General features: G+C 23.3%; 4 protein-coding genes across 5 annotated transcripts; 1 reads left to right on the top strand and 3 right to left on the bottom strand.

Moving 5' to 3' along the window:
- Nucleotides 1-493: 493 nt before the first annotated feature.
- On the bottom strand, nt 494-7,696 carry LOC122720039 (lysosomal alpha-mannosidase-like). 2 transcript variants are annotated; one of them, XM_043946450.1, is made up of 17 exons: nt 7,549-7,696; nt 6,287-6,389; nt 6,098-6,179; nt 5,741-5,926; nt 5,315-5,520; nt 5,106-5,242; nt 4,576-4,709; nt 3,436-3,649; nt 3,150-3,346; nt 2,867-3,063; nt 2,533-2,726; nt 2,111-2,324; nt 1,919-2,036; nt 1,524-1,800; nt 1,222-1,464; nt 966-1,115; nt 494-852 (listed from the first exon to the last, which is right to left on the bottom strand). In XM_043946450.1, exons 1-17 carry the CDS (start codon nt 7,648-7,650, stop codon nt 625-627), a joined length of 2,982 nt encoding a protein of 993 aa, XP_043802385.1. In that variant the 5' UTR covers nt 7,651-7,696; the 3' UTR covers nt 494-624. The 2 variants fall into 2 exon arrangements, with proteins under 2 accessions (XP_043802385.1, XP_043802384.1); XM_043946449.1 differs by lacking the exon at nt 4,576-4,709 and adding an exon at nt 4,043-4,176.
- A 589-nt stretch (nt 7,697-8,285) lies between these two features.
- Nucleotides 8,286-15,447, bottom strand: LOC122719734 (putative uncharacterized protein DDB_G0282499). The gene is made up of 12 exons (XM_043945813.1): nt 14,947-15,447; nt 13,137-13,389; nt 12,635-12,719; nt 12,318-12,497; nt 12,182-12,222; nt 11,888-12,047; nt 11,566-11,684; nt 11,350-11,485; nt 10,022-10,634; nt 9,216-9,682; nt 8,856-9,054; nt 8,286-8,756 (listed from the first exon to the last, which is right to left on the bottom strand). Exons 1-11 carry the CDS (start codon nt 14,967-14,969, stop codon nt 8,891-8,893), a joined length of 2,241 nt encoding a protein of 746 aa, XP_043801748.1. The 5' UTR covers nt 14,970-15,447; the 3' UTR covers nt 8,286-8,756; nt 8,856-8,890.
- Nucleotides 15,448-16,057: 610 nt separating this feature from the next.
- LOC122719912 (nucleolar complex protein 2 homolog) lies at nt 16,058-19,312 on the bottom strand. The gene is made up of 11 exons (XM_043946170.1): nt 19,165-19,312; nt 18,738-18,976; nt 18,560-18,672; nt 18,346-18,455; nt 18,087-18,247; nt 17,786-18,010; nt 17,507-17,695; nt 17,306-17,425; nt 17,094-17,225; nt 16,780-16,995; nt 16,058-16,695 (listed from the first exon to the last, which is right to left on the bottom strand). Exons 1-11 carry the CDS (start codon nt 19,310-19,312, stop codon nt 16,162-16,164), a joined length of 2,187 nt encoding a protein of 728 aa, XP_043802105.1. The 3' UTR covers nt 16,058-16,161.
- A 2,966-nt stretch (nt 19,313-22,278) lies between these two features.
- On the top strand, nt 22,279-26,881 carry LOC122719855 (alkylglycerol monooxygenase-like). The gene is made up of 10 exons (XM_043946072.1): nt 22,279-22,744; nt 23,064-23,191; nt 23,738-23,889; nt 23,973-24,076; nt 24,466-24,628; nt 24,703-24,848; nt 25,290-25,424; nt 25,548-25,661; nt 25,829-26,045; nt 26,841-26,881. The coding sequence occupies exons 1-10, from the start codon at nt 22,622-22,624 to the stop codon at nt 26,879-26,881; spliced, it is 1,323 nt and encodes a 440-aa protein (XP_043802007.1). The 5' UTR covers nt 22,279-22,621.
- The last annotated feature ends 34 nt before the right edge of the window (nt 26,882-26,915 follow it).

The following is a 26,915-nucleotide window of genomic DNA, read 5'->3' as shown; positions in this document are numbered from 1 at the left end:
TTGTTTATTTATATTTATAATGCCCGAAGTCTTTTTTTAAGCATTGAAAAAAACTGAGAAAATAATGTTATTTTGTATTATGATGATGAAAATAAAGATTAAAATTAGCATTTTAATAATTCTTCTGATTCTATTTCTATCTGATCTATTTCGTATGATATTTAAAGTGATACGATGAAAAATAACTAATATAAAAAAAATGAAAAGAAAATGATTTTTTCAATATAAAAATAATTAATATGCGTTACCAAAAATAGTATTATATCTTCGAAATATTACGTTTCGAAGAAAAATATATTTTGCTACGAAAAGAAATATATTTTTTGTTATTAATTAATATATAATATTAATATTATAATATTAAAATAATATTAAAAACTAATATTTTCAATAACGAAAAGCAATATATGTTGTTTAATGATAAAATATATAAAAATTATTATTTTTTATTTTTTAAAAAGTAAAGATGTTAAAAAAGTACAAAATATTTATTATATCGTATTTATTATATCTTATTTTAATAAACTAATAATAAACAATAACAATAAATTTATTACTATATATGTATCAAATACAATAAACATAATTTTTAATAAAAATAAATTGTTTTCAATTTAGAGAATTTTAGTTACGTTTTGGTACTATTTTAAGGACAAATGTTCGTATTTCCATTGGTTTCAAAACTACATTTATGATACCGTCTTTAATTTCTACAGGTTCATATTCTTCTTCCGATTGAAAAATATCATTCGTCTCAGCATCCCATTTCAAACGATTTATATCCTTGAACCATTGATTACCACCTAATGTAGTCTCCTTAACGGATACGATCGTAAAAGTATTAAATAGATCCTATTGTAACAAATCATAATAAAAATAAATTAAGCATTAATGTATAATTTATATTTATATTTTTATGTAACATTTTGTAAAAAATATTTTGTAAAAGATAATTCGAAACGTACTTGTATATTAATTGTTACAGGTTTCGATAAATTCTCGGTTTCATCTATTTCAAAAATATGTTCTAATCTTAGTAGAAGAGAATCTTCTTTCCACGGTTCCAAAGTTAAAATGTGAACATTTGGTGGCAATGCTTTGGCAAGACCTATATTCTAAAAGTAATAAAAATTCTAATTCGTTTCTATTTCTCTGACGATTTTTGGTTTATGATTTATACTTCTGTACTTAAATATCATTTACTTGGTAAATACCACTTACTTGCGAGGCAGCATATTGTGCATACGTTGAAAAATTATTTTCATTAGATATAATAAAAGGCCATGGACGAAGCAACAGTTGAAGCGCCAAAGTTTTTTCTTTTATTGCAAGTTCATCTAAATTTTTTATACTACCACCGATAATATAGTGAGAACCTCTAACCACTAAACCTTCACCATATGCAGATTCATTGAGAGCTTCTCCTACACCGAATGCATCGTCTTTGAGAAGTCTTCTATGAACCTATAATATATGGATATGTTTACTTTTTCCCTTTTGGAATATAACACGATTAATTTTACCATCATTTCGATCTCTCCATCTTTCATACTAGTTCCTCCTTGCGCTCGATCCGTTAATAAACTAAGTTTGAGACGTCTTTCTTCATCTTTCAATGAAATTTTCGAAGTAATGGGATAATAATTGCCAGACACTTCTTCTTGCAGCTTTACTTTCCACGTTGGTCGATAATCTCTTTTTCGTTTCAACATTTCACGACCGTTACTATCAGTGTAAAATTCTCCAGAAGAATTCAAATTGCTATAGTATCTCGTTATTATCTCTTTGCCAATCATATCCCTAAAATAATATTTCATAAGTATTTATTTCATTTTATTATATAAATAATTTGTAACACTTCATTTGAATTACTCTACTATTTCTAAAATATAAAATTTTGTGTATTTGATCCACTTACTTGATAGGTATTGGTCCAACGAGCCAATCGAATTCAACATATTCTATTCCATTGTAAACTCTAATTACCTGAGATACCCAATCATTGATATATTGATGAATTTCTTCTACCAATGGACCTATAAAATGAATCAAATTTATTAATATAATTTGATTATTTTCCTGATGTATCTTTCATTAAAGAAGTAATTACCTTTATATACTTTGTAAGTACTAGGTGTTATGAAATTTTTAACGAACATGTTTCTAGGTCTGAATATATATGCACCCGAAGATCTATTTTTAAATTCCTTATTGTTTCCTTCCATTCCTTCGTAATAATGGAACGATTGAGTCAGTCTCATATTTTTTTCTTTCTTCCATTCGACTACGATATGACCATACTGATTCACCGATATATCATAAAACTGAAATAATTTATACATTATTAATATATTTATACATTTTGTAAATAATAATTTGTAAAATTAAAATGGATTATTATTTATAATAATCCATTATTTTTAAGATATAAATTTCTAATTTGTAGATCGTAATTCTCAAAAAATGATTTTTGATGATTTGTCAAAAGTTAAGATGAATTTTCTATTAATAATAAATTTTATAATCGTATACCTCGTTACCAATAGAGATTTCCTCCATAGTTTCTTGTCTTGCACTTCCTGTTCTTTTGATGATATAAGATTTATAACCCAAAGGTGGCAATGATGCAAGAAATACAAGTTCATACGTCGCATTACTCTTTCTTCCCGGTATTGCATACACGGAATTAGGAATAGGAACTATTTGTGAAATCATTTCTTTTCCATCTTGAAAGAAAGTTAAATATCGATTAACATATTAATATATTTCACGTTAAATATCAGGAAGTAAGAAATTCCTTTCCTATTTCAATTTCATATAGTATTTTAAATTGTTAATATTAAAATTAATTATCTGTTTTGATCACCTGAGAAATCTATAACTTTGTATGCATCTTCTTGGACAGGAATGCGGATAGGTGATACGACATTCTGACTCAAAGGATTATAAATCGCTAGAATGAAATCGTTGCCTTCTGTGTACGTACACGAACTTATGTTCAATTGCATGCAAGAGTGTACATGTTCTTTTAAAAACTCTGAATTTTCTTTTAACATCCATTTTCTATGAAAGAAATAATAATAAAATAAAAATTATAATAATAAAAGATATTAAGTTTCGATTAAAAATTAAAAGAAACTTCAAAATACCTTAAGGCTTTGTAAGCAATGTTTGTTCCTTGTTCCATGCCGTTATATAATATTCGCGCATAATCATCTGCAACCAATTGTTTTTCAGTTCCAGTCACCGCATCATGATGTTGCAACACTCCCATTGCTTCTCGAAAATGTTCCAATTCTTTCTCGTAACCTTTCAATTGAGTCAATGCGGACAACTGCTTGGATATCTAAAATTGCATCGAAAAAATCGTATTTTCATTTTTCTTCATTTTTAATTGCACATATAACTTTTAATACGAACGAAATGATTTCTTACTTGCAAAAGATTGTTTCCCATTCTTTCAAAGAATTTGATCGTTGGTCTGGAGGAGAAATAGCCAGTCCAATATGAATGTGGATCACTCGCGTAGGGAAAGAAATCGTCGTCTTTCGTCGTCCATTGCAATTTTGCATCGTGTACTGCTTTTAAGTAGCACGATGGTGTAGAATAAAATATATTCACGTCGGAGCTATTTCTCTCCCTTACATATCTATATAAATATAAATTATTATGTGTAAAAAATCTATTTAAAATATTAGGTTTTATGATCAAGTTTTTTGTTTAATTCTAATATTTAAAAAAGCTGAAGGGAAATAAAAAATTATAAAAACTTAACTTAAATTTATAAAATATTATATTATAAATTTATATAATATATATTATTATTATATATATTATAATATTATTATTAATTTTTATAATTATTATTATTATTATTAATATTATTATTAATATATATTATATAATATATATTATTATATTATAAATTTATAATATATATTATAAATATATATTATAAATTTATAAATTTATAAAATATCAATATTTTGTATTTTTTAAATTAATTATTTGAATATTTTACATGAAATTCTACATGTTTTACCTGATCAATTTCTCTAAGTTAGTGAACCACATTTCAGCATGTTGATAATTAAAATCTTCGCCCATTGTAAAAATTACATTATTAGTCTTGTAGAAAATTGCTTGAAGATAAGCGTATGTCACTAATTTTTCGACCTGCCAATATCGTATATATTATCTTACTTACCAATGTATCCCAGATAGCATACTGTTTTAGAATTATATTTGAAAAAGTAAACAAATATATATATATATATATATATTTGAGAATTAGAAATAATTTAATAACATTAATGAATACAATATTGAAAATGAAAATTACTGATAGTCAATATAACTTTCAATTATAAAAAGCATTTTTGAAAATAATTCTCGATAATTTTATCTTTAAATATTTATTTAATTTAATGTTTGTTTTTTTTTTTTTTAATAAGAAGAAAATGTTTCTGTGCTATCTGGGAAGATATTAAAATTACAGGACGTTTTCCTTCCTTTTCTTCCTTATACTTTTTATATGTGAAACGAAACTAAGAGATTTTAACAAAATAAAACTACCTTATTAGTATGTCCATATTAGAAAAATACATTTCCGCTTGTTGATAAGTGAAATCTCCTCCCATTGTTAATATGACGTTATTTGTACGATATACTTCAGATTGATGAACCACATATTGCAAAAATCTATTGACCTGTTATACAAAAGATATCAATTTCATTCGAAAAAGTTTTGGAAATCATTTGTATTGTTTAAAACGTGATTGAAATGGCAAATTAAAACTGATTATGAGAATAAATTTTGATGGACAATTAAAGACATTAAGATAATAAGAAATAATAAAGTAGAGATATATTAATAGTAACAAATTACTAATAAAGTTAATAAAAAGGAAGGAAACAAAGTCCAATGAATATATTTGTTAAAAATTTCCAAATCATTTTTTGTAAATGATTTTTTGAAAAATTTTTTGTCAAGTGACAAAAAAATATTTCTTACACATTACCATTAAGATATTAAAAAATGTAATTATCAGTTATATGTGAAGTGTTAGTTTACAAAAAATGATTCGAAAGTGAATAATATATACCCTGTCGTCAACGTTATAGTCTGGACTTTCGAGATCATCGTTTATTGGTTCATCATTGCACAAAATATCGTAACAGAAACCAGGTGGTGGGCTATAGTTATTGTACAATACAACTGTGAATAAATCTGCTCGTGATCCTATAATACAAATTGTTAATATAATAAGAGTAATAATTGTTACTAGTTGCGTTTCTTAAGCTTGGTCATTACCTAGATTCGAACTTCCTTTCCAAATGAATTCCATCGTTTTATCTTTGAGCCTTTTGATCTTATCTTGATAATCAAGGCGACCGAAAAACATTCCATCGAATCCCAATTGTGCAAATAAAGATGCTTGTTCTCTGGAATGACCAAAAGGATCTATCTGCCATCCTATATGTGGTCTTGCACAGCTTCCAAAAGTATCGTTAAGACGTCTGAAAAAAAATGAAAAAAATGAAAAAAAATTAATTTTAGGATCAAAATGTATTAAATATATATCTGTTAAAAATATATATATAAAAAATATATATATCTTTTTTCTTAAATATATATCTGTGTAAATTAATTAAAGAATTTAATTTAAGAAAAAAAAAATGCAAATAAAAAGAATTTGAACTTGAAAAATTATTATTGATTTAATCGAAAATTTATCACCTGAATCCCCAAGTATATTGATCTATAAGAGAGTGATAGTGAGTAACTGCCTCATCATTCATAGTCCATCCACCACCGATAATTTCTAATCTTCCTTGATTTATTAGATCTCGCACATCTTGCCTGGTTTTTTCGCTTTGACGCAACCACCATTTCCATAAAAATGCAGTTTCCACGAAAATAAATCTGATCAGATAAACATAAATCTTATATTATATTTAATAATGATTTGTAATAAATAATTTATAAAATTAATTTCGTTTAATTTAATACTATTATTATTTGAGAAAATATAATAATGTAATATAATATTTTTATTGCATTATAATAAATAACATAAAAATAAATTTTAATTACTTTCTTTCAGGATTCGCCAACAACGCCTGAATCACACTATCAAGAATGTATTGTACACCTGCTTTTTGAATAGTTGAACGACCTTTGTTAAAAAAAAAAAAATAATCAAAATTTAATATTATATATTTAATGTTGTTTTAACAAATATCATATATAAAATAATAATATAAATTATAATGTGTGACTTACTTCCAAAATAATACTGATCAACTGTTTTCAACCAACCAACATCATCGTGAGTATGAGCTACTAAATGAATATTTAGTTTTTTTGAATCCGTTACAGGACATGCCTATAATAACAAAAAATTTCTTAGAAATTTCTTAGAATATTTTATTTTAATTTTTAATATGTTATTTAAAAAAATCTAAAGATGCTAGAGTAATTTTAATGACTGTGTAATGTGTTGTGATTTGAAATATAAAAATCAAATATAAATGATATCTTAAATGATATTAAGATATAAATGAATAAATATTTATGATGGAGAGCCATTTCAATATCTTTTAAAATTTAAAAATTGTTAAGAAATGTAAATAAGACTGGACAGATAAGAAAGCGTTGGAAGATATGTTTCACTAAAAAAGTTAAAACATGTAAACTATTTAGTTTTCAATCATCTTTCATAGTCATTAAAAAATTTATTTTAAATTATATGAAGAAGAAATTATAATTCTATAAATTATTATGTACGTTAATAAATGTATATACAAATAAATATAAATATAAATAAAAATGACCTTAATTTTTTAATTTTTATGATATTTACGAAGTAGAATTTGAATGATATCATTGCCATGATCAATTAACCAAATTAATCATATTATCATAACTTATTTTATATAATCCTATTTTTTAAAGATTAATTTTTTTATTGAATGAAATTTAGAAAAATATCATTCAATTTTTAAATAATTGATTTTATTAATTATATTGTATTTAATTATTTATTTATTTACTTTATTTTACTATTCTATGTTCTCTTAAGAACATAGGTTTTCGTATAATGTACTGTGATTAATTATGCGTCTAACATTTATTGTAAATTACTTAAAATTTAAGAAATACTAATTAACCGGAAGAAAAGAATATATCCATGAGAATGATAAAGAATAATGAAATGAAAAATGATAATATAAAAAATTTTGTCATATAAAGAATATTTAAAAATTTTATATAATTTTATCCAAATTATTTATGCTCAAAAAATTACTTTTATTTGATAACTTTAAATATTTAACGCTTATTTTATATTTATAAATATAAATTTGATCATTTTAATTAGAATAATTTTCAAAGTGATCAAGTAAAAATAAAAAAAAAACAGTCTGATATTAATACGGTTCAGCGATATCTTTATGTAAGATATAAAACTATGAATAAAAAAATTTATTATTTAATCAATTTGAAATTATTATTTGTTTTGAAATAAAGAATTAATTTTCGAATACCTCGTAACCACAAACTTGTGTTTGCCTTCTTGGAATGCTAGCTCCATGTCCATGGGTGAAAAATAGCAAAAATGAGATCAACAAAAATTCAAGCCACAACATAATCAACTCACCACTCCAGACTTTCAGTCGTTAATGAAACAATCACCCACTCTTCCTCTACTTATATCGTTTCTCTACATTATGGCTCCGCGCCATCATATTATTGCGTCAAAGTTGGAAGAAGATAATGTCTACTGCTATCGTTTATTCATCGGTTTATAATATGAAATAACGAAAAATATTTAGTAGATTCAAAATGCTTTAATTATTATCTGTTCTCTAGCGATAAATAAATATTGTAATAGTGCACAATATAATGTTTACTACATATAATAACATCATACAGAATCGGTTGAGAAAAATCTGTTGTTTTATATTTTTTCTATGAAGAAATATTATGTACATATATATATTACTAGATATATACTTATATTTTGATATAAGAAAGATATAAATAATCTATTGTACATCTCATGTACTTATTAGTTTGATAAAAATGATAAATGGAATCACAAATATATTTCACAAATATATTTAATTAAAATTGATAATTTTTAATATTTGTTTTGAATTAACACTTAAAAATTATCATGTTATATCAATCATATTATATCGAGTTATATCGAGAATAATATTTTAATGATAAACAAGTTCGATTTATGGAATTAATGATAAATAAATTATACTTCATCTCTTTCATTTTTTTAATTAATATACATGTATTTATAATCAATATAGATACAAATATGGATAAAATATTTAAGATATGACAATAAGAACACCTTATTGTTATGAAAACAATATTTATTGAAATAATATTATAAAGTAAAATGCAATAACACTGCTAAAAAGCATAAATAAAGAGCATAAATAAGAAGCAAGATTTCAATAATGAAAGAAATATATATAGAGTTATATCAAACAAAACGAAGCTTCAAAATATATGCGTACTGCACAATATATTACACATATATCTAATAATAAATAAATAAATAAATATACATTTATTTATTTATTTCCTTTTGATGCAGAATCTTGTTTACAATGATTATTGTCAATGTTATTTTTTTATATCAGAAAATATCATTATATCAGATGAATTATAACGGGAAAAAGTCAAATAATCTAATATTCAAAAAACAGTTCTGTAATTATATCATTGATTTCTGAAAGAAAAAGAAATCATTTTAATTTCTATTATTCAAATTGAAAATTAATTAAATCGTTAAATATTAAATTAAACAAAGTAAAATCTTAAAACTTACCGATATATGTAATATTGCTATTATTCAAATTATATTTAAAAATCAGAATAAACAATTTCTTGTGATTTCTCGAATTTTATTGGTCGATAATAAGTCAAAGATTGATCCCATCCTCGAGGTGCTGTATTATAATTAGCTAGATTGTGAACACTAGCAAGTTTTGGTCCTGTGTAGGTATTATTTTCATAAAGCTTTTTACCTGCAAGAATAAAATAGATTTTTCAAAAATTCCTCGTTTTTCTACGACAATATGCAAAATAGATTTATCAGATTTTAACAGTATACATGAAATGAGAATAAAATATAAATAGTTAGTAATGCAAATGTTAAAAAAATAGAAGCGCATGCGGGTTAACTTGCCTACATCGCTTGAATCTGGACACACATCAGTGAATTTACAATCTGGCGAAACGCCATGTAATAAATTGTCCAGAACGGGTGTATTACGCAAATGTTTAATAGTTTCTAAAATGTCCTCCTGAGAAGCAATCATCGAGAGCAATAATGACTTCGCTTCCGGAGGAACTTCCGATTCTGTATTTACGAATTTCTCGTTTCCATTGTTGCAAAAATTCTCTACTTCTTCGGAAGTGACGGATCGACGTCGACTGGAGGAACATTCTTCGCGATAAATCGACGAATATTCTTGATCACCGTTCATTATACTCGAGGATTCCGACTTTTCACGATAGATTATTTCCTCACTATAATCGTTCGTTTGGGAATCGGTTCCATCACTTGTGTATTCCGTATCATCGGTAGAAATGAAACCATTGGTACAGTGATCTTGATATCTTTCTTCTTCGTATCTTTGTCGTTCATTTATTCTGTATTATAATCAAGTAAAATAATATTTTCGAACAGAGTTCGAAATTCGCAATCTAATTTTTAGATTTGCGAAATTCGAATCCGAGATTTTATGAAATTTCGAAACTCTCGAAATCTGAAACTCTCGAAACATTAAAATAGATCGAAAGTCTTAACATAAGCACAATTCAAGATTTAAAATTTCCAAACTTTTTGATTTCCGAAAGATTTCGAGATTTCGAGCTTTCGAATGTCCTGTCATTAATTTAAATTATAATTCGATAAATTTTATCTATTTATCATATGAATAAATAGAATTTTATAATTTATTTCTAATTTTAAATTTCATTCTGTCTCACCTCCTATGCTTTTCTTCAGAGTTGTACTTAATCGAGTTTTGTGTTTCAAAAAATCGCGTTATATCGTTATCAAGAGGAGACTGTTGTACGATTGGAATAACCTTTGGACTGAATTGTTTGTACTGTAAAACCGGTCTACATGTTTTTTCAAATTCTTGTATTAATTGTTTGACCGGTATTGGTGTGTATTCGTTTTCTTCATTATCGATTTCTCGCTGAGTATTTACAAATTTTTCTTTATCATTAATAGTCTTTACACACTCCGTTACCCGTTGTTCTTTCACATAATTTTTAATTTCTTTGTTAGTAGTGTGATATGCATTAGAATAATTAGATTTATTCAGCAAAGCCTTATTATAATTATTATAGTTACGTCTGTTAGTGATTTCATATCTCATATTTTCATTAGTGTTATTTCTGCCATGATAATTGTTATATCGATCGATATCAGGCTCGAAAGTGATTCGACGTGATTTCTCAACTATCGACGACGATTGAGATTTATCAAAAGGAAAGTCATTATCAGTACCAACAGCCACTTCTCTCAAATAAATTTTTTTTACTTCAGTTAAATGATTGCACTCTTTACCATTACATCGATTTTGATTTCGGCCTGAAATATTTTTAGATGGTTAAAATGTAATTATGGTGGTTAAAATGTAAAGCATTTTCATGAGCTTGATTTAGCTTATATTTTATATGTTTTATATGTTATTGTACGTTATTCGTTATGTAAAAAAAAAATTCATTATAACATTATTAAATGTCAATGCAGTTTAATTTATATATATTATATATATTAATAGCATTAATCAGCGTAAAGATCGATCTTCGATTGGCAATGATGTACAGATAGTTGTTTATTTTAGATATACAATGAAAAAGAATGCGGCGGTAGTCACGCATCGATTGAATAACATGTCGTTTGCCAATTGAAGCTTTCTAGGTTGTTGAACTCTTGTCGAAGTTTTAACAAACAAGTTTAACATCCGCTTGTGTGCGGACTATATAGAACGTTTGATGCTTTTAATATCTAAGAACGATTTTCTTTTTTCTTTCTTTTAATTGATGATCATTATTATTTTATATATAAGATGTATATGTTGATAGTGAAAGTAAATTGAAAGAATAGAATGATTTAGATCGACTAGAAATAGATATGAAGTAGTCTAGCTAGAATTTAAGTCCTTGAAAATTGTATTTATTCACGATATGAAAACAATTCGAAACTAAACTAGAATATGAAATGGAACATTGCCAAATAAATATTTGCCAGCTAGATTGCATAAAATAAAGAAGATATAAACTTTTGTTTGAAATTTACACACCTGTCGTCGGTTGATTTATATTATCTAAAGACAAGTCCACGGTAAAAGGATTATAAAATGATTTTTCATTGGTTGGTTCAGGTACAATAGGCGAAGGAAGACTTGAATATTTTGAAGTGCCATTCATTTCCTGTATCTAATATATCAAAATTTATTTTTCATTTAATATTTTGGAAAATTTTTTTAATAACTTAATAACTAAAGTAGCTATCTTACCGATTTTCCCATATATATTGGCATTTTTGGCATACCAGGTGTGCTTGGCATTTGTGGTTGCTCTTTGTCTACAACCCATTTCTCAGATCTTTTTCTGCGTTTTGCGAATATTTCAGCACCTATAAATTAGTATTATATTTTCTCAAAATATACAAATCTTGAAATAATATTTTTTTAAATTATGTAAAAAAAATATTATTCAATTGATTGGTGTTTTATATATATAATGGATTGTTGTAATATTGTTAATATATAAATATTATATATATATAATAATATATGTATAATAAAATTGTTAATATATATGTAAACACTTTATTACCACGGCCTCTTTGATTGTTTAAATCACGAACGATATCGAAAAGTTTTTCGGGATTTTTTGGCATTGGTTCTATATTTACTTCTTCCCCTAAAGCTTGAATACCATGTATATCCAATACTTTTCCATGCGGGTTCATCATGCATTTTAATGGAATTTTATCCTATTGAAACAACATTTCCAATAAAAGATTAGATTGAATATTTATCAAAGTAGCATTTATATCATCTTATATAAGCTTTACCGAAAATACATATAAAAATATATACATTGCAATTTGGAACACACACCACTTACTCTGTGAACAGGTGTTAAAGGTTCTTCTGCATCTTCTACGCCTGTAATGCCATTTAAATAATTAAATAAATAATAATCACATAATGATTAATGTTTATTAATCTGTAAATATAAATATATTATGTACAATACGTACCATTGCCATCGTGAATCCATTTAACCGATCTTTTTTTTCTGTTCACATACATAGATTGACCTTTACTTTTCATATTTTTTACATCGCTTAACGAATGTGAAATTCGTCGAGCGAGTTCAACTTGATCTTCAACGGTTGGATGTGTTGGCGCGTAAAAATATGAAGATGCAAACATTTTTCCTGCAAAAAGTTTCTATATATCCGATTATGTTTAAACCCATTATTGATTAATAACATTAGTAATTATATATTGTGTTGTGAATTATAAATTATTAAATTTTTATATATAAATAATATTTTTTATTTAATTAACTTACTATTTTTAGATTGCATAATTCCCTGCGAATCTACAGCAGGTGTGAGTAATTTTTGTAAGTTGACTGGCGCACTTTCATTACTCTCCTTCAAATAAAAATTGGTATTATTATTAATTAATATAAAATTATTAGTATTTATTATTTATTATAATTATTTATAAATTCATACTAAAATACATAGATAATGTAAATACATCAACGAATATAAATTAGTCAAGTTTATAAATTCACAAAGTTATTGAGCATAAAACTATTATAGGTCATTCTGAATACGTTATATATATGTTTTCATTGTTTGGAAAAATTAATTGAAGTATTTCGCATAAGAAGATAATATTATAAAATTTACTTGTATAATTATCATTGCAATATTTACTTAATATAATGTATTTATATTTAATTTTAAATATAATCACTGTTATTGTAATAATCTTATATATATATTATTATTGTATTTCAAACATACTAAATATTTAATTTATTCAATGTAAAAAATACTCACCATATCGAAATGCAATATTTTTGAAGTAAGATTCTCAAGGAAGTTCCTCTTCACGGGATCGTGCCTATCAGAGGGTTTAAAACCGCGAGAACGTATTACAACATTGTCCGCAGAAACACTTCGTTGCAGATAATTTTTCTCTTGTATATTGCTATAATTTACGCTGTACTGATACTCTGCATCCTTTGAATCAGACGCGACTCTATACGAACTATACGTGTTGCTCAAAACGTCCCGTGTTGTATTATTATGTCTGTTGGAATGGTAATTGTTTAGTCTACGTTTTTGTATAAACCGTTCACAATGTTAAATGTGTACTTGCTTTATTTTCTTACAATTAGCTGAATGTGAAGATTAATCGAAGGTAAAAATTTGTATTATTTCGAAGCCATTTTTAAGATAGTTAAATATGTTAAATAATATTAAAATCTAAGAATCTTGAAATAATTATTTAATGGTTCGTATTAATTAATTTGTGATTTATGATTGATGAAACATAATATATAGATATTATATATTTATAAAAGGAAGGAGAAAAAGAGCGAAACTGTGGCAAGTTATGATATAACTTTTTATAAGAGTTCACTTTATAAATGGTTAAACTTATAAAGATATGCTATTTTATTTATTTTGAAAAAAATTTATAAAAAATATTCTATTTTATTTGTTTTAGAAAGAAAATCAATAGTATTATAATAAATATTTTTTATTATTCAATTTAGAAAAAAATTATAAATATCGTGTTATAATTTGTTTTTAAAAAATTTTATAAATATTATTATATATTAATGTTATGTTATTAGATTAAAATGTAATAGTTATAAATGTAATAAGACTGCATATATATTATTTAATGATATATATATATCATTGAATTAATCGGATTTTTTTATCGAAGGAAATTGGTTATCTTCCAAGCAGCCAATTAATTCCGCGTTGCAGTATTGGCAGCGGTACAATGAGGTTCTGTGCAAAAGAAATGCTAAATTTATCTGTTGTAACGTAATACGCAGTAACAGTTTGAGCAGTTGCGTTCGGGGTGTACTACCAGTTCTGTATTTATTAGGAATAAAATTAATCGAAAAAACGATCAGAATTAAAATAAATTGACAATAAAAAATAAATGAAACAATATTTATAAAAGTTAAAATATATTACAGTGTAAAATATAAGATAAACTTCAAAAGAAAGACAATTTTGTTTTATAAATAATTTTTTAAAAAACTACTACATAATAAAATATATTTAATACACTTTTAAATTTGCAATCTATCAAATTAATTAAATTTAATAATTTTTAGAATTTTAAAAAATATTATTTTAACAACGAATAACATAATTGATCTGTTACTTTAAATAGATTATTCGGTAAGAGAAATTCGACGATTTTAAAATTGAACGCAAATTACTTAGAAAGATATTTTGGATAAGTAAAAATGATATTAGCGTTTATTATAAAAATTTTTGATATTATTATGAAAAACAAATTTTTTTATAATCAACGTTAATACCGATTTCTTTTTTTTCTTTGCTAAAATATATCATTAATATTACTTATTAAAAAAACTTGTCAATGAATAAATTATAATAGTACGATTATTTTAAATTTCTTATACTTGAAAATATTAAACAACATACTTGTTTAGTTATTAAAGCATCGCACATTTAAGCACAGTTCGATTGGCAAAAAGAATAACGCAAAACATTCACAAAAAGAAATGGATATAATGAGAAAATTTTTTATTTTTTTATTAATTTTCTCTTTCTTCCTAATTTCTTTTCGAAATAAAAGAAGAAAATGAAAATTTACTTATCAAACGGTGCTCTCCTCATTTTTGACGTGAACTCACAGTTCGCTCGTTTCTTTCTTCCTTATCTTACGATGATTTTCCTTTTTGCTACAATTTTTTTTTCGAATTTACGTAATCCGCGAGTACTAATACTTCGAACAAAGTGGATTGTACGGAAAGTGAACGATTCTCACGACGAAGGCTCCCTCGCCATGAGAGACAAAATCGCATCTTACAAAATATTCCCTGGCACGCACGGATGTGGCCGGTCAGACACAAGAGGTGGCTGACTAGGCACACACAACCGCGGCAACTCCGTCAGCGCGGCACTTAGTGGCTAGCAGTCACTAGTATCGCCGGGTATTAACTCATTCATGCTTAACTTATGCAAAGAAAGCGAAATACGGAAGAAAGATTTATTTTTATATCAAGCAGACTACCATAAATTTCTTTACAAACATGAGAGAAAATTTTATGCTCCAGCTACATCATTTAACATTAAACATTTGCTTTTTTTTTCGATTCACCTACATACGTAACTGAACGTTTCTTCCAATGGAGTCGTCCAAATGCTCAATCTTTCAAAGGATAGCTTGTCGTTTATTTAAGCTTTCTTCACCACTTGTATATTTTTATTTTTTAACGAATGAAGCACTATATTAATTTTTTTCTGTAAGATTTTTTTTCTTATCTGCAACGTTCACTTAAATGAATTACTGCACGCTGAGCACACGATGCTTTATAATAGCGCCTAGTCGTCGCTATACCAACTTTCTGACTGCCTTGAGTCGTCTTCGGTAAAAATAGACTATCAGAAAGCGACACCTCAGAAATCGGCTGTTGCTGTACGCGATATAAATTATATCATTTAATGCTGTCACAATTTGTTGTAATTTCTTTCTCAAACAGCTATTCTATAATATTCATAATTAACATTTCGAAGATATAATAAATAATAATTAGAATTCAAAACAAATATTTTTTTTTTAAATAAAATTATTATATGTTAATATAATATATCTATTTCGTAATTTTATACGCATTTTTAAATAAATATAAATGTATTATTTTTAATTTTAATAAATAATCAATCGTGTTATTTTCATTATTTATAATTGTAAAAATCTTTATTGTAAAATATGTTTTAAAAGAATATTGTTTCATATTATAAAATTTAAACTGACATCGATTTATTATCATACATTTACACATTATACATGTGAAATAAATTATATTTAATCCCAATCATCACTATTGATATCTTGCACGATATCTGTATTTTCTTGGGGTAATAAATTGATCTGGTCATTGTTAATTTTTAATTTTTTCCTTTTTGGTTTAGAATGTTTTTCAGATTTTCTTTTATCTTTTTTTTCTTTTTCATCAGATTTTTCTTTATCAGATTTTATTTTCATTTCAAAATCACTTTCTTCGCTGCTTTCTTCTGTACTTTCTTTGCTTGACTTTCCTTTTTTTAACTTTCTTATAGTTGGTAAATTATATTCAGCTACTTCTTCATTTTTTGTAAGTAATTTAAGTTTCTGAGATTGATAGATTTTTATCCAAGATTCATAAAATTTCGACAATGAGGTACCTTGTGTTTTTATTTTATTTTCCCAGTTCTTTATCTCTGTCATATTCTTTAAATCAATTACAGTTTTACTCCGTTCTGTCTCAATATATTTTTTATTTTCTTCAATTTTATCTAATAATTGTTTCATTTTTCTACAATAATTTGCTATATGACATTTCTTCAGAAATGCTTTTAACTAGAAATAAAAATGATTAAATATATATATATATATATAAACCACCATTTGTATTAAAATGTCTTGTAATAATATTTATCTTACCTGTATTATACATGATATATATAAATCCGGAAAATATACAGTATGACTATCTTTTGCAGCATTTTCTAAGATAAGTTTATATATATTATCAATAACATTATCTTTAAAACCATTTTCTTGTAATTGAGACTTTGACATCCTTAAAATACAAATAAAGGGAACTGGTTTCATTGATACTGTCTTGTGTTTTTTATTAAAATCATAAGAACCTAATATCTATAAAATTATTTTCGTTAAATATTAGAATTAAATCTATTTTCGTATATTGTTTATATTATATATTTCTTTACAAAATAATTAATTAATTTTCTTACCTCTAGTAGAAATGGTAATATAGGTATAAATGTATCAGTTTCCTTAGAAATATCTATTAATATTTGTACGCAATGAAATCTTAAAGGATAATATTGATGTGTTGGTATTACTTTGATTGTTCCTATAATAATCTATAAATATAATAAAAAATAAATATTTATTTAATATTATAACGTAGATAAATTATAATATTAAAAACGACAATACATACTTGTACAAGAGGATATAAAAGTGAACGTAACATAGAATCACTTTTTGATAAATATATTAATTCTGACCAAAAACGCAATGAATTTATATACTGCCAATTGTATACTGCTTGAAAATGTTCCTATAATATGTTAAATAGTTTCATTTCATAATAAAAGGTAATATTAACAAAAATATAGATGTAATTTTTAGATAATATTACCTTTTTCTTTAAAGTCATAGCATTTCTTAAATGAATAGCTAATTGTCTAATATATAAAAAAGCATGATGATATGCTAAATTATTATCAAGTAGATATATTTCAACTAAAGAATGTCTCATAAAATTTATTCCGGGTAATGTCGTAAGAGATACAAATTTAGAATTTTCAACATATTTTACATACATTGTCTGCAACATTTTAATTTTAAATTAAAAATATTAATTATATAAAAATCATTTTCATATTATATTAATATAGTAATAAAATTCTATTTTTACCTTAAACAACATCTCTAAAACTGATTTTCGATTACTGGTTACAATACGCAATATACTTAAAAAAGAAACAACACGAACGGTTTCTTCTCCACTTGACCAAAATTTTAATAAAATTTTTAACAATGGCTTAGTTAATGATGAAAACGATTGTGTATATAGTAACATTTGATGTAAATGTTTTAAAAGAACTGTGAGAATATTAGACGATGTTACATTTTGTAAAATCTGCAAATGAATATATAAATATTTTAATGATTAAGGCCAATAATATTCAATATTAAAATGTAATAATAACATTTACCTTAATTAAATCTGTTAAATATAATTTGAGAATAGTCTTTATTTTTGTAAATCTTTTAACTTTATGAACTTGAATATGATGAGTTTCTGAATCTAATTTTAAGTATCGTTTAAATGCATCTGGTAAATACAATATACACAACTGGACAACTCCATTAAATACTAAAAAATATTTTAATTATTGAAATAAAAATGTATTATTAAAAATGTATTATATTATTTATATTTATGATATCTAAATTAAATATTTAAATACTAACTTGCACCACCCTCTACTTTATATTGTAAAGATTCTGGATCAGCAGATTCAGCAATTGATTCTAATGCAGCATGAAAAGCTTCTACTGCACATTTAATTGTTTTCAATGATCTGAAAAATCATATATAAAGACATATATTAAATCAATAATAATAAGAATATTCTTTGATTCTGTAATTATTAAATAATTTCTATAACATTTAATTAGATAGTACTTGTCTTTTTGAATTTCTTCTTGCCACTTTTTTAATAATTGCAATGTAATTTTTCTTTTATCTTTTATGCTATTATCTTCGTCTAATTCATAATCACTCTCATCACTAGCAACCTAAAACAGATAAAATATATAGAAAATTTTTCTTTTCTCAGTTTATTTATTTTCTATTTTCATACCTCTAAATGATCATTAGGTATATGTTTTATATCGAATTCATTTAATGAAGATTTGTCATCATCATCAATTTCATTACCATCATCTGATATATCAAATTCTAAAAGATTTCTATCATTTTCTTTTAAATATTTATAAAATTCGGGATCTGTATCTTTTAATTTCATTAAAGATTTTTTATGTTGTACTGGATCCATGTCACTATCACTACTTCCTCCATCATCTTCAAGGGCATTTTTATCTATTACATAATATATTAAATTTTAATTAAAATAATTTTAATTAAAATAATTAAAATTAAAAATTTTTTACATAGACTTTCAATATATTTCAATATATTTTTATATTTTCCTTGTTATAACTTACTATATATATTTATTATATCAAAATAGAAAAACATATTTTAACTTCATTTTTATACATTATTACCTTGATTATCATTATCAATAGTATTTATTTCATCTTCAAAACTTTGATTAAAAAATTCATCTGTTGTTACATCTTTTAATTGTTTCTTTTTTTTCATGACAGCTTTTTTTGTTTTTTTCATCACGGTTTTTCCTTTTTTTATTTTCATGATTTAACTGTAAATAAAAAGTAAAATTAAATACAAGTTTTTATAAATAAATTTCATGAAATATTCATATAACAAATATAACCTATAAAAATTCTATTATATATTTTATTATATATAGTTTAGTACTATTTCATTATTAAGTATATAATACGTACTATATAAAAATAGAAAGAATATTATTTATTTACGTTGTAAGTTTTTTTTTACTTTTAACTTTCAATATTTACAATTTTTGATTGTTTTCGACAATGTTCTCGTTCTCCACGTGCATAACCATAAACATTTAGTGTTGATAAAACAGAAATCATCTTTATCAGTATATCAGTATAAAATCTATAATCAGTATTAAAGACACTTTTTTTTTCCTCTTTTCGAAATCTTTTCAAAATTAATAATACAACTAATAAATATAATATATATTTATTATATACATGAATAAACAATGTAAATAATAAATAATATTTTATAAAAGCAAAAAAATAAATAAAAATAATTACAATAATTTATTTATTTGTAATCCTATTTTATAATTATATTAAAAAATATCATATTAAAAATAATTATAAAGTTAATAATATAAAGTTAATAAAATTAATAATATTTCATTGTGATGATAAGTTTGAAAATTTGTTTAATTTTTTTTGAATTCAAATATTTAAAAAATTTATTAAAAAATAATGGAAAACTAAATTAATACAAATATTATTAATACAATAAAATTCTGTACTAATTAAAATATAAATTACATGTTTATGTAGTTACAAGATTTAGACTTTCAGATTTAACAAAAATCTTAAGTATATATATCATATATGTTATAAGTTTTTAACATTTTATTTCAGGAAAAAATTTATTTTAACAATTATATTAAAAAAGAAAGAATCTTTTAAATAAATTAGTAAAAATTTATTATGGATCTATAAGAATTAAGCGATATTATGTAGTCTTGTTTGATAATACATATTAGTAGGGTCATGATCTCAATTACTTCGATTGACCATGAGATACTTGACATAATTTATACAATATATATACACATATATAATATTATAAATATCGATCATAATATTAAAAAATAAAAAAATATATTTCATATCATTATTAAATAATGATAAAATTTAATAAAATAAATTTCATGGATATTAAAATTTTAAAAATTTAAAAGAAAAATAAACGCACAAAATTGATCAATAACTAAAAAACAAAAAAATATTTTATTGTCTTTATACATATTTCCGAATAGTGGCTAAATTATTACAAATATGAAATTTTAAATAAATTGAAAATAAATTTGAAAAATACGAACGATTCAGAAATGCATTATACAGAATGTTATTGCAAAATATAATAATATAATTTAATATTTTATTAATATTTATTATGAATAAATAAATTAAATTTACATAGCTCTTATGATATAACAATTAGTGTTGTGCAAAAGTGATAATGTAAAGCATTTCTTATACGTCATCTATGATATTCAGATTTAATTTGTTATTTATATTTTTTATTATTTTGATATTCGTTTCTTACATTATTTTTTTTTAAATCTAGATAATATGTAATGTATAAAATGGATAATTCAAAAATAAAAAATAGAGACGAGATTGAAATAAAATTCTAATTTTTATAAAAAAAAAACAACAGAACTTTTTTGTTTATCTTATTATCTAAATAAACAAGAATTTTACATAGATTATTTCGTATGAATGATATTAAAAGATATGAGATTGAAGATAATAATATTTTTTATAATAGATATTAGTATTATTAAATACAGAAAGCTTATTTAATTTAAAAAAAAAATTCGTATTGTTATGAATATTTATAAGAAATCAGAATTATTACTTTATTTACATAAGAAATTAATGTTAACTTTCTATTTTAATGCTTTTCATATATGTTATTCTTACGTAATATATATTTAATATGTAAATATAACTCTTTTAATTTATGAATAATAATTTCAAAGTATTTTTTTTTAAGTTTTGTTAATAATAAATAAATTTTATTAAATAAATAAATTGATCAGAAAAATTCACAAATTCACAATATTTTATTATTTTTAAGAGATTAATTTCTTATTTAGTTTTTTTCGTTCATTCAAATATATATATGTAAGTTTAAAAACAATTTATATATTTTACTTTACGAAAGGCATATATAAAAAATAATTAGTAAATAAAATAAGATAAAATGTAAAATTTAAATAAAATAAAAATAAATAAAATTTTTAAATTCAGTTTTAAAATCGAGTTTTAGAAATTAAATAAATAACATTTTAGTATCTATAAACTTTTTATATATTTCTTATCTTCTATAAAACTAAATAACAATTTTATCTAGATAAGAATGAAATAAAACAATAAAAATATTTTGTATATTATTGATTAATATTTTTAATTTGATGTATAAAATGTAAAAATAATTTTGCATATAATAATAATATAATTTATTAGTTTATCCACTCTTGCGCGAATAATTAATGCGCGTTATGAAACACCCTGTCTGCCGCCAATGCAGTCTGACATACTGAAGGTTTACGTACAGTGGTGTATCATGTGATTTCCTACTCTTACAAATTTTTTTAATGTTATTATTCCAGAAATTATAAAGGCAACTTCAATTTATATTAAATAAATAATTATATATGTATTATTTCAAAGAGATTTGTAAATAATAATTAATTTTTTTGCCTTAAATCGATATAAAAGAAGTTTTTAAAAATTATACGATTTTTACTTGACTGATTTAAATTTTCATTAATTCCTGATTCAATTAATATAATAATGAATTGATAATTCTTATATATTAATTAATGTTATGATTTATGATAGAAAATTAAATAATGAATTCATCGAAAAATATACGAATTATTATTTTTTAATTTTTTTAGAAATATTTCTTATTTTTAAATTTATAATATATTTATATTAAATAAATAATGATATTCTGTTAACAGGAAGTTCATATGGTTAAAGCATATTCTGGAATAAATGAATAAAAATTAATTTTTCATCTTCAATTTAATAACAACGTACTTAAAATCATCTTATTTAAATAAAATCTCATTGCATCTTCATTGTCGCGCCTTTACCACATACGGCCGTGAAAGAGCATCGCGCGCGCATACTCACGTGTCCTCGGTTAGCTCGAACTTACATATATAAACGATATGTGCACTCAGTTCGATGACTAAAACAGAATTGGATGGTATTATAGTGCTTCATTATAGTCTCTTTATTTTGGTTAAAATTCTTCATTAAATCATTTTGAACAGTGTAATATAATAATATATTAATAAATAAAATGAATATCTCGAACGTTGATTTGATCAACGAATTGAAGAACGCAGGAAAATTGTGGTACTTTATTAACCCCTATGAAACTATCTTCGAATTCCCGCACGAAGTTCCTGATTATCATCAGCAGGTAATTATATTTATATCTATTTTTTTATAAATAATAATATTTTAAACATATACTTAGAATGTTCAATATATTAAATATAAAATATTTTTTTTAAATTTTAAAATAAATATATTTAATAAAATTTAATTTTGTTATTTCCATAAAATTATTTAATTGATGAATTATTTTTAATTTTCTATGTTAAATTACAAAACAATATTTTGTTTATTACAAACAATATTTTTGTTTTAATTATTGTTTAAATTACCAATTGCATAATCAAGCATTAAATAATTATATCAATCAAAATAAATATCTATCAAAATAAATGTACATATAGGTATGGTTACCATTCTTCATCCTTATTATACTGGAGCAAATTATATTAATATTTAAAAAGAAAAAGAAGTTCCGTTTGAACGATCAAATGACATCTTTATCTCATTGGTTATTTCAAGAAACTGGCCGGTAAGCATAGGTAACGTTTTATTATTCTATTTATATTGTTATTCTTTTTGCTCGATATAATTAAGAGAAAAAATATTCTATAAATAATATTATAAAAATCACAGTTATAAAATCTCTGTTTATGGATTACGAAGATGATAAGAGAAATCGTACTGTTATATTTACATATGTATACGATGAATATTTTTTTAGCCGTTTAATAGTTATCATGCGATAAGTGAAATATGGTGATATAAAATTAAAATTTCCTATATTTGTTCATTTTAAAACATTTTTATTATTTAATAAACGCATCATAAATTTTTTTAATTTTCATTTAAAGATAAGAAAAAGAGAAAAGATTGACCTTAACATATATGTATTTTTAGTCAATATATTTATTTTACTTATTCTTATCATACTTTAAATGTAAAAATGTATATTACATCTCTTTATTATTTTCCAAGTTGAAAACATGATTTAAATATAAATTATTATTATTATTATTATTATTATATTCATTTTTATTACGAGTTATTTAATCAGATTTTTTAACGAACATTCCAGTATTTTTTTCCGCGGCGCTGAATATTACGTATACATCATAATTCATGAGAAATATCGCTTGTGGAATCTTCCTTGGGACTCAGCATGGACTTGGTGTGTCACAGCCGTGGGGGTGGATTTCTGTTACTATTGGGTTCACCGGAGTAACCACGGTTAAATTCCTATCCAACCATGTGTGTGTGTGATTGTCGATCCCCTACTTGACAAATTTATAGTATTTCTCGCCCATTTACAGAGGTACATTTTTTATGGGCTCAACATCAAGTACATCATAGCAGCGAAGAATTCAATCTCGCGGTTGGTTTGCGGCAATCCATTTTGCAACATTGGTGTAATTTTGTAAGTATCGCTCATATTACATTTACAGTATCCTGCGGATGATGTCTCATGCTATAAACAGAAACCGGTGTAATAGATGTTCTGCATATCTGGGCACTTATCCATTCAATTAATAAATCACAACGATATAACTACGATATAACAATGACGTAATTATAATTTAAAATAACGAGTTATAAGAATTTTTTAAACTTTTTTAAAATTTGAGTTGAAATTATGAAAAAAATTTTTGTGAAATATTTGTATTATATTTCACAAAAATCGCTTTACAAAATATATTTAAATTATATATAATTGTAATAGAAGACATACGATAATGTTCGATTATGAGACAATATGATATTAAAAGTATTATTAGTATTATTTAAGAATACACAATTTGTTTTCAGATGTTATATCTACCTCTTGCATTATTTATACCGCCATCTCATTTCATCGCGCATAATCAATTCAACTTAATTTATCAATTATGGATTCATACGACTGTCATTGATGATCTCGGACCATTAGAATTAATATTTAACACACCAAAACATCATCGTGTACATCATGGTAAGAAATAAATAATAAATATATTCAATTGAGCTGTGAATAATATCATCAATTAAAATTATTATTATTTATAGGTTGCAATTTATATTGTTTAGACAAAAATTATGGTGGCGTCCTTATCGTATGGGATAAATTATTTGGAACGTTTGAAAAAGAAAAAGATGAAATAATTTATGGTTTAGTTGTCAGTCCTCAATCTTTTAATCCTCTTTATTTACAGGTGAGAATCATGAAAATAATTCTTTATCATTATACTATCTATATCTATCTATATCTATCTATATCTATCTATATCTTTATCTAATAATCATATTATATTCATTCTGTTATATAAATATGATTATTAATAATGCAAATATATTATCGATTGATTATTTACAAAGCTAATTCATACGCTTCAATAAGCATTTGCTCTTTTATGAATTAATTACATTGTATTAAATATTATCAAATATTTACATTATATGTCAATTTTTATTTTCATAATTATATAATTATCATACAAATCATAAACTGAAATAATGATATATTATTTATAATAATTTATAATTAAGTAATACATATCATTTATTTTTAGCATAATAATTTCATTATTGATTATTTATATAAGATGTACTATTTATAAAATATATTATTTAATAAATATCTTGAAATTTTATAGATCTTTTATACTATAGAATTAATTAAAAAAAGTATAAAGATACCAACTCTTACAAATAAATTAGCTGTTGTCTGGAAAGGTCCTAGTTGGTTTCCAGGTGCTCCTCGTTTAGGTCTAGATGAATACAAAATTAATGTAAGTTTATTTTCTATAATCATTTTTATAATCAATAAATCTCATAATTATAAAATATATTATATATATTTATTTTCAAGTTTATAACAACAACAATAATAGTAATAATGAAATTTCTAATAGGTCACATCTAGGATTAAATATGATAAAAATATACCAATATGGCAAAATTTGTACATAATTGTACATTTTTTCCTAGTTCTTTACAATCATTTTCGTATATACGACGAAACACAGGTGAGAATTTAATTTTTTTATTTAATTGTACGTTTTAATATCGTAATTAAAATATTCATTTCCACAAATATTTTTTAAATATATTAATTATTAATATTTGTCAAATTTATAATAATATAATTGTTGAAATATTGAATATAAAATAATCAATGAACCTTCGTTTTTAGAATTTATGGACCGTATCATCTGGATTTATGCTTATTAATAATTTTCTTGCTCTTATCACTATTGGTTTATTGTTCGATGAATCGGCATATGTTGCTATTATAGAATTCATTCGATGCTTAATTTATATAATTTTCACGTTAATAGATAATTCAATAAATATATATATTTATTATATATATTTTGGATCTTTTTGCTTTTGGATTTTATATTTTATTCGTGCAACAAAATCTTTATAAATATAAAAAATTAATAAAAAAAAATTAATCTAATTTTTTTTAAGATATGGTGAGAATATTTATATATAATTATTTTCATATTCAATATCACATTCATATTTATGTAATTAATAATATTTTATTCAATATCATTATTATACATATTTCATAAATAATAAACATCACAAAATAAATAAAAAATAATTGAATCCTTTAAAAAATGAATAACAATAATTACATTTTAAGTTTAATAAATCTTATAATTATTTGTAAGTCTTGTAAGTCTTATAATTATCTTATTATTCATTCAGTTGTATTAAATTAGAACGAAAAATTAAAATACTTAAAACTCCTGCTGAGAAGTGTTGAAAGCGAATATATCTTTAGTTTGTTATCAAAGTATGTAAAAAATACTGATTATCTATTTGTATGTAAATAATAAATATATTTTTTACAAAACTAATACTACTGAATTATCTTCTACTACTCTATTCTATTCAGTATATTTGTTCGTTTCTGTAATAAATTTATTTCAAAGATTCGATATTATTTATAAACAATTTATATATGTAGTACATATATATATATACGTAGAATTAATTTAAAAATTTTATTTACAATTTCATTTATCTTCGCGTTTTTTTCTACTTGTCAAATAATTTTAGTATGAAAAAGATATACATATATATTTATAAAGAACATGTTTATTGTATTATGATATGAAACAAAACATTACGTTGATTGTGTATACCTATATAAAAAGTAAATGAGAATACGATTTTTTTTTTAAATAAAGGGTTACAAGGAACTACCGAAAAAAGACTTTCTTGTGTATAGCATGTATTTTGTATTTCTTCATTGTTCTTTTCAT

This window comes from Apis laboriosa, unplaced genomic scaffold, assembly GCF_014066325.1.
Source record: "Apis laboriosa isolate Shangri-la unplaced genomic scaffold, ASM1406632v1 scaffold9_cov152, whole genome shotgun sequence".
Classification (NCBI taxonomy): domain Eukaryota; kingdom Metazoa; phylum Arthropoda; class Insecta; order Hymenoptera; family Apidae; genus Apis; species Apis laboriosa.
Note: the sequence above shows the minus strand (reverse complement) of the source record. Positions and strands in the feature narration are given on the sequence as shown.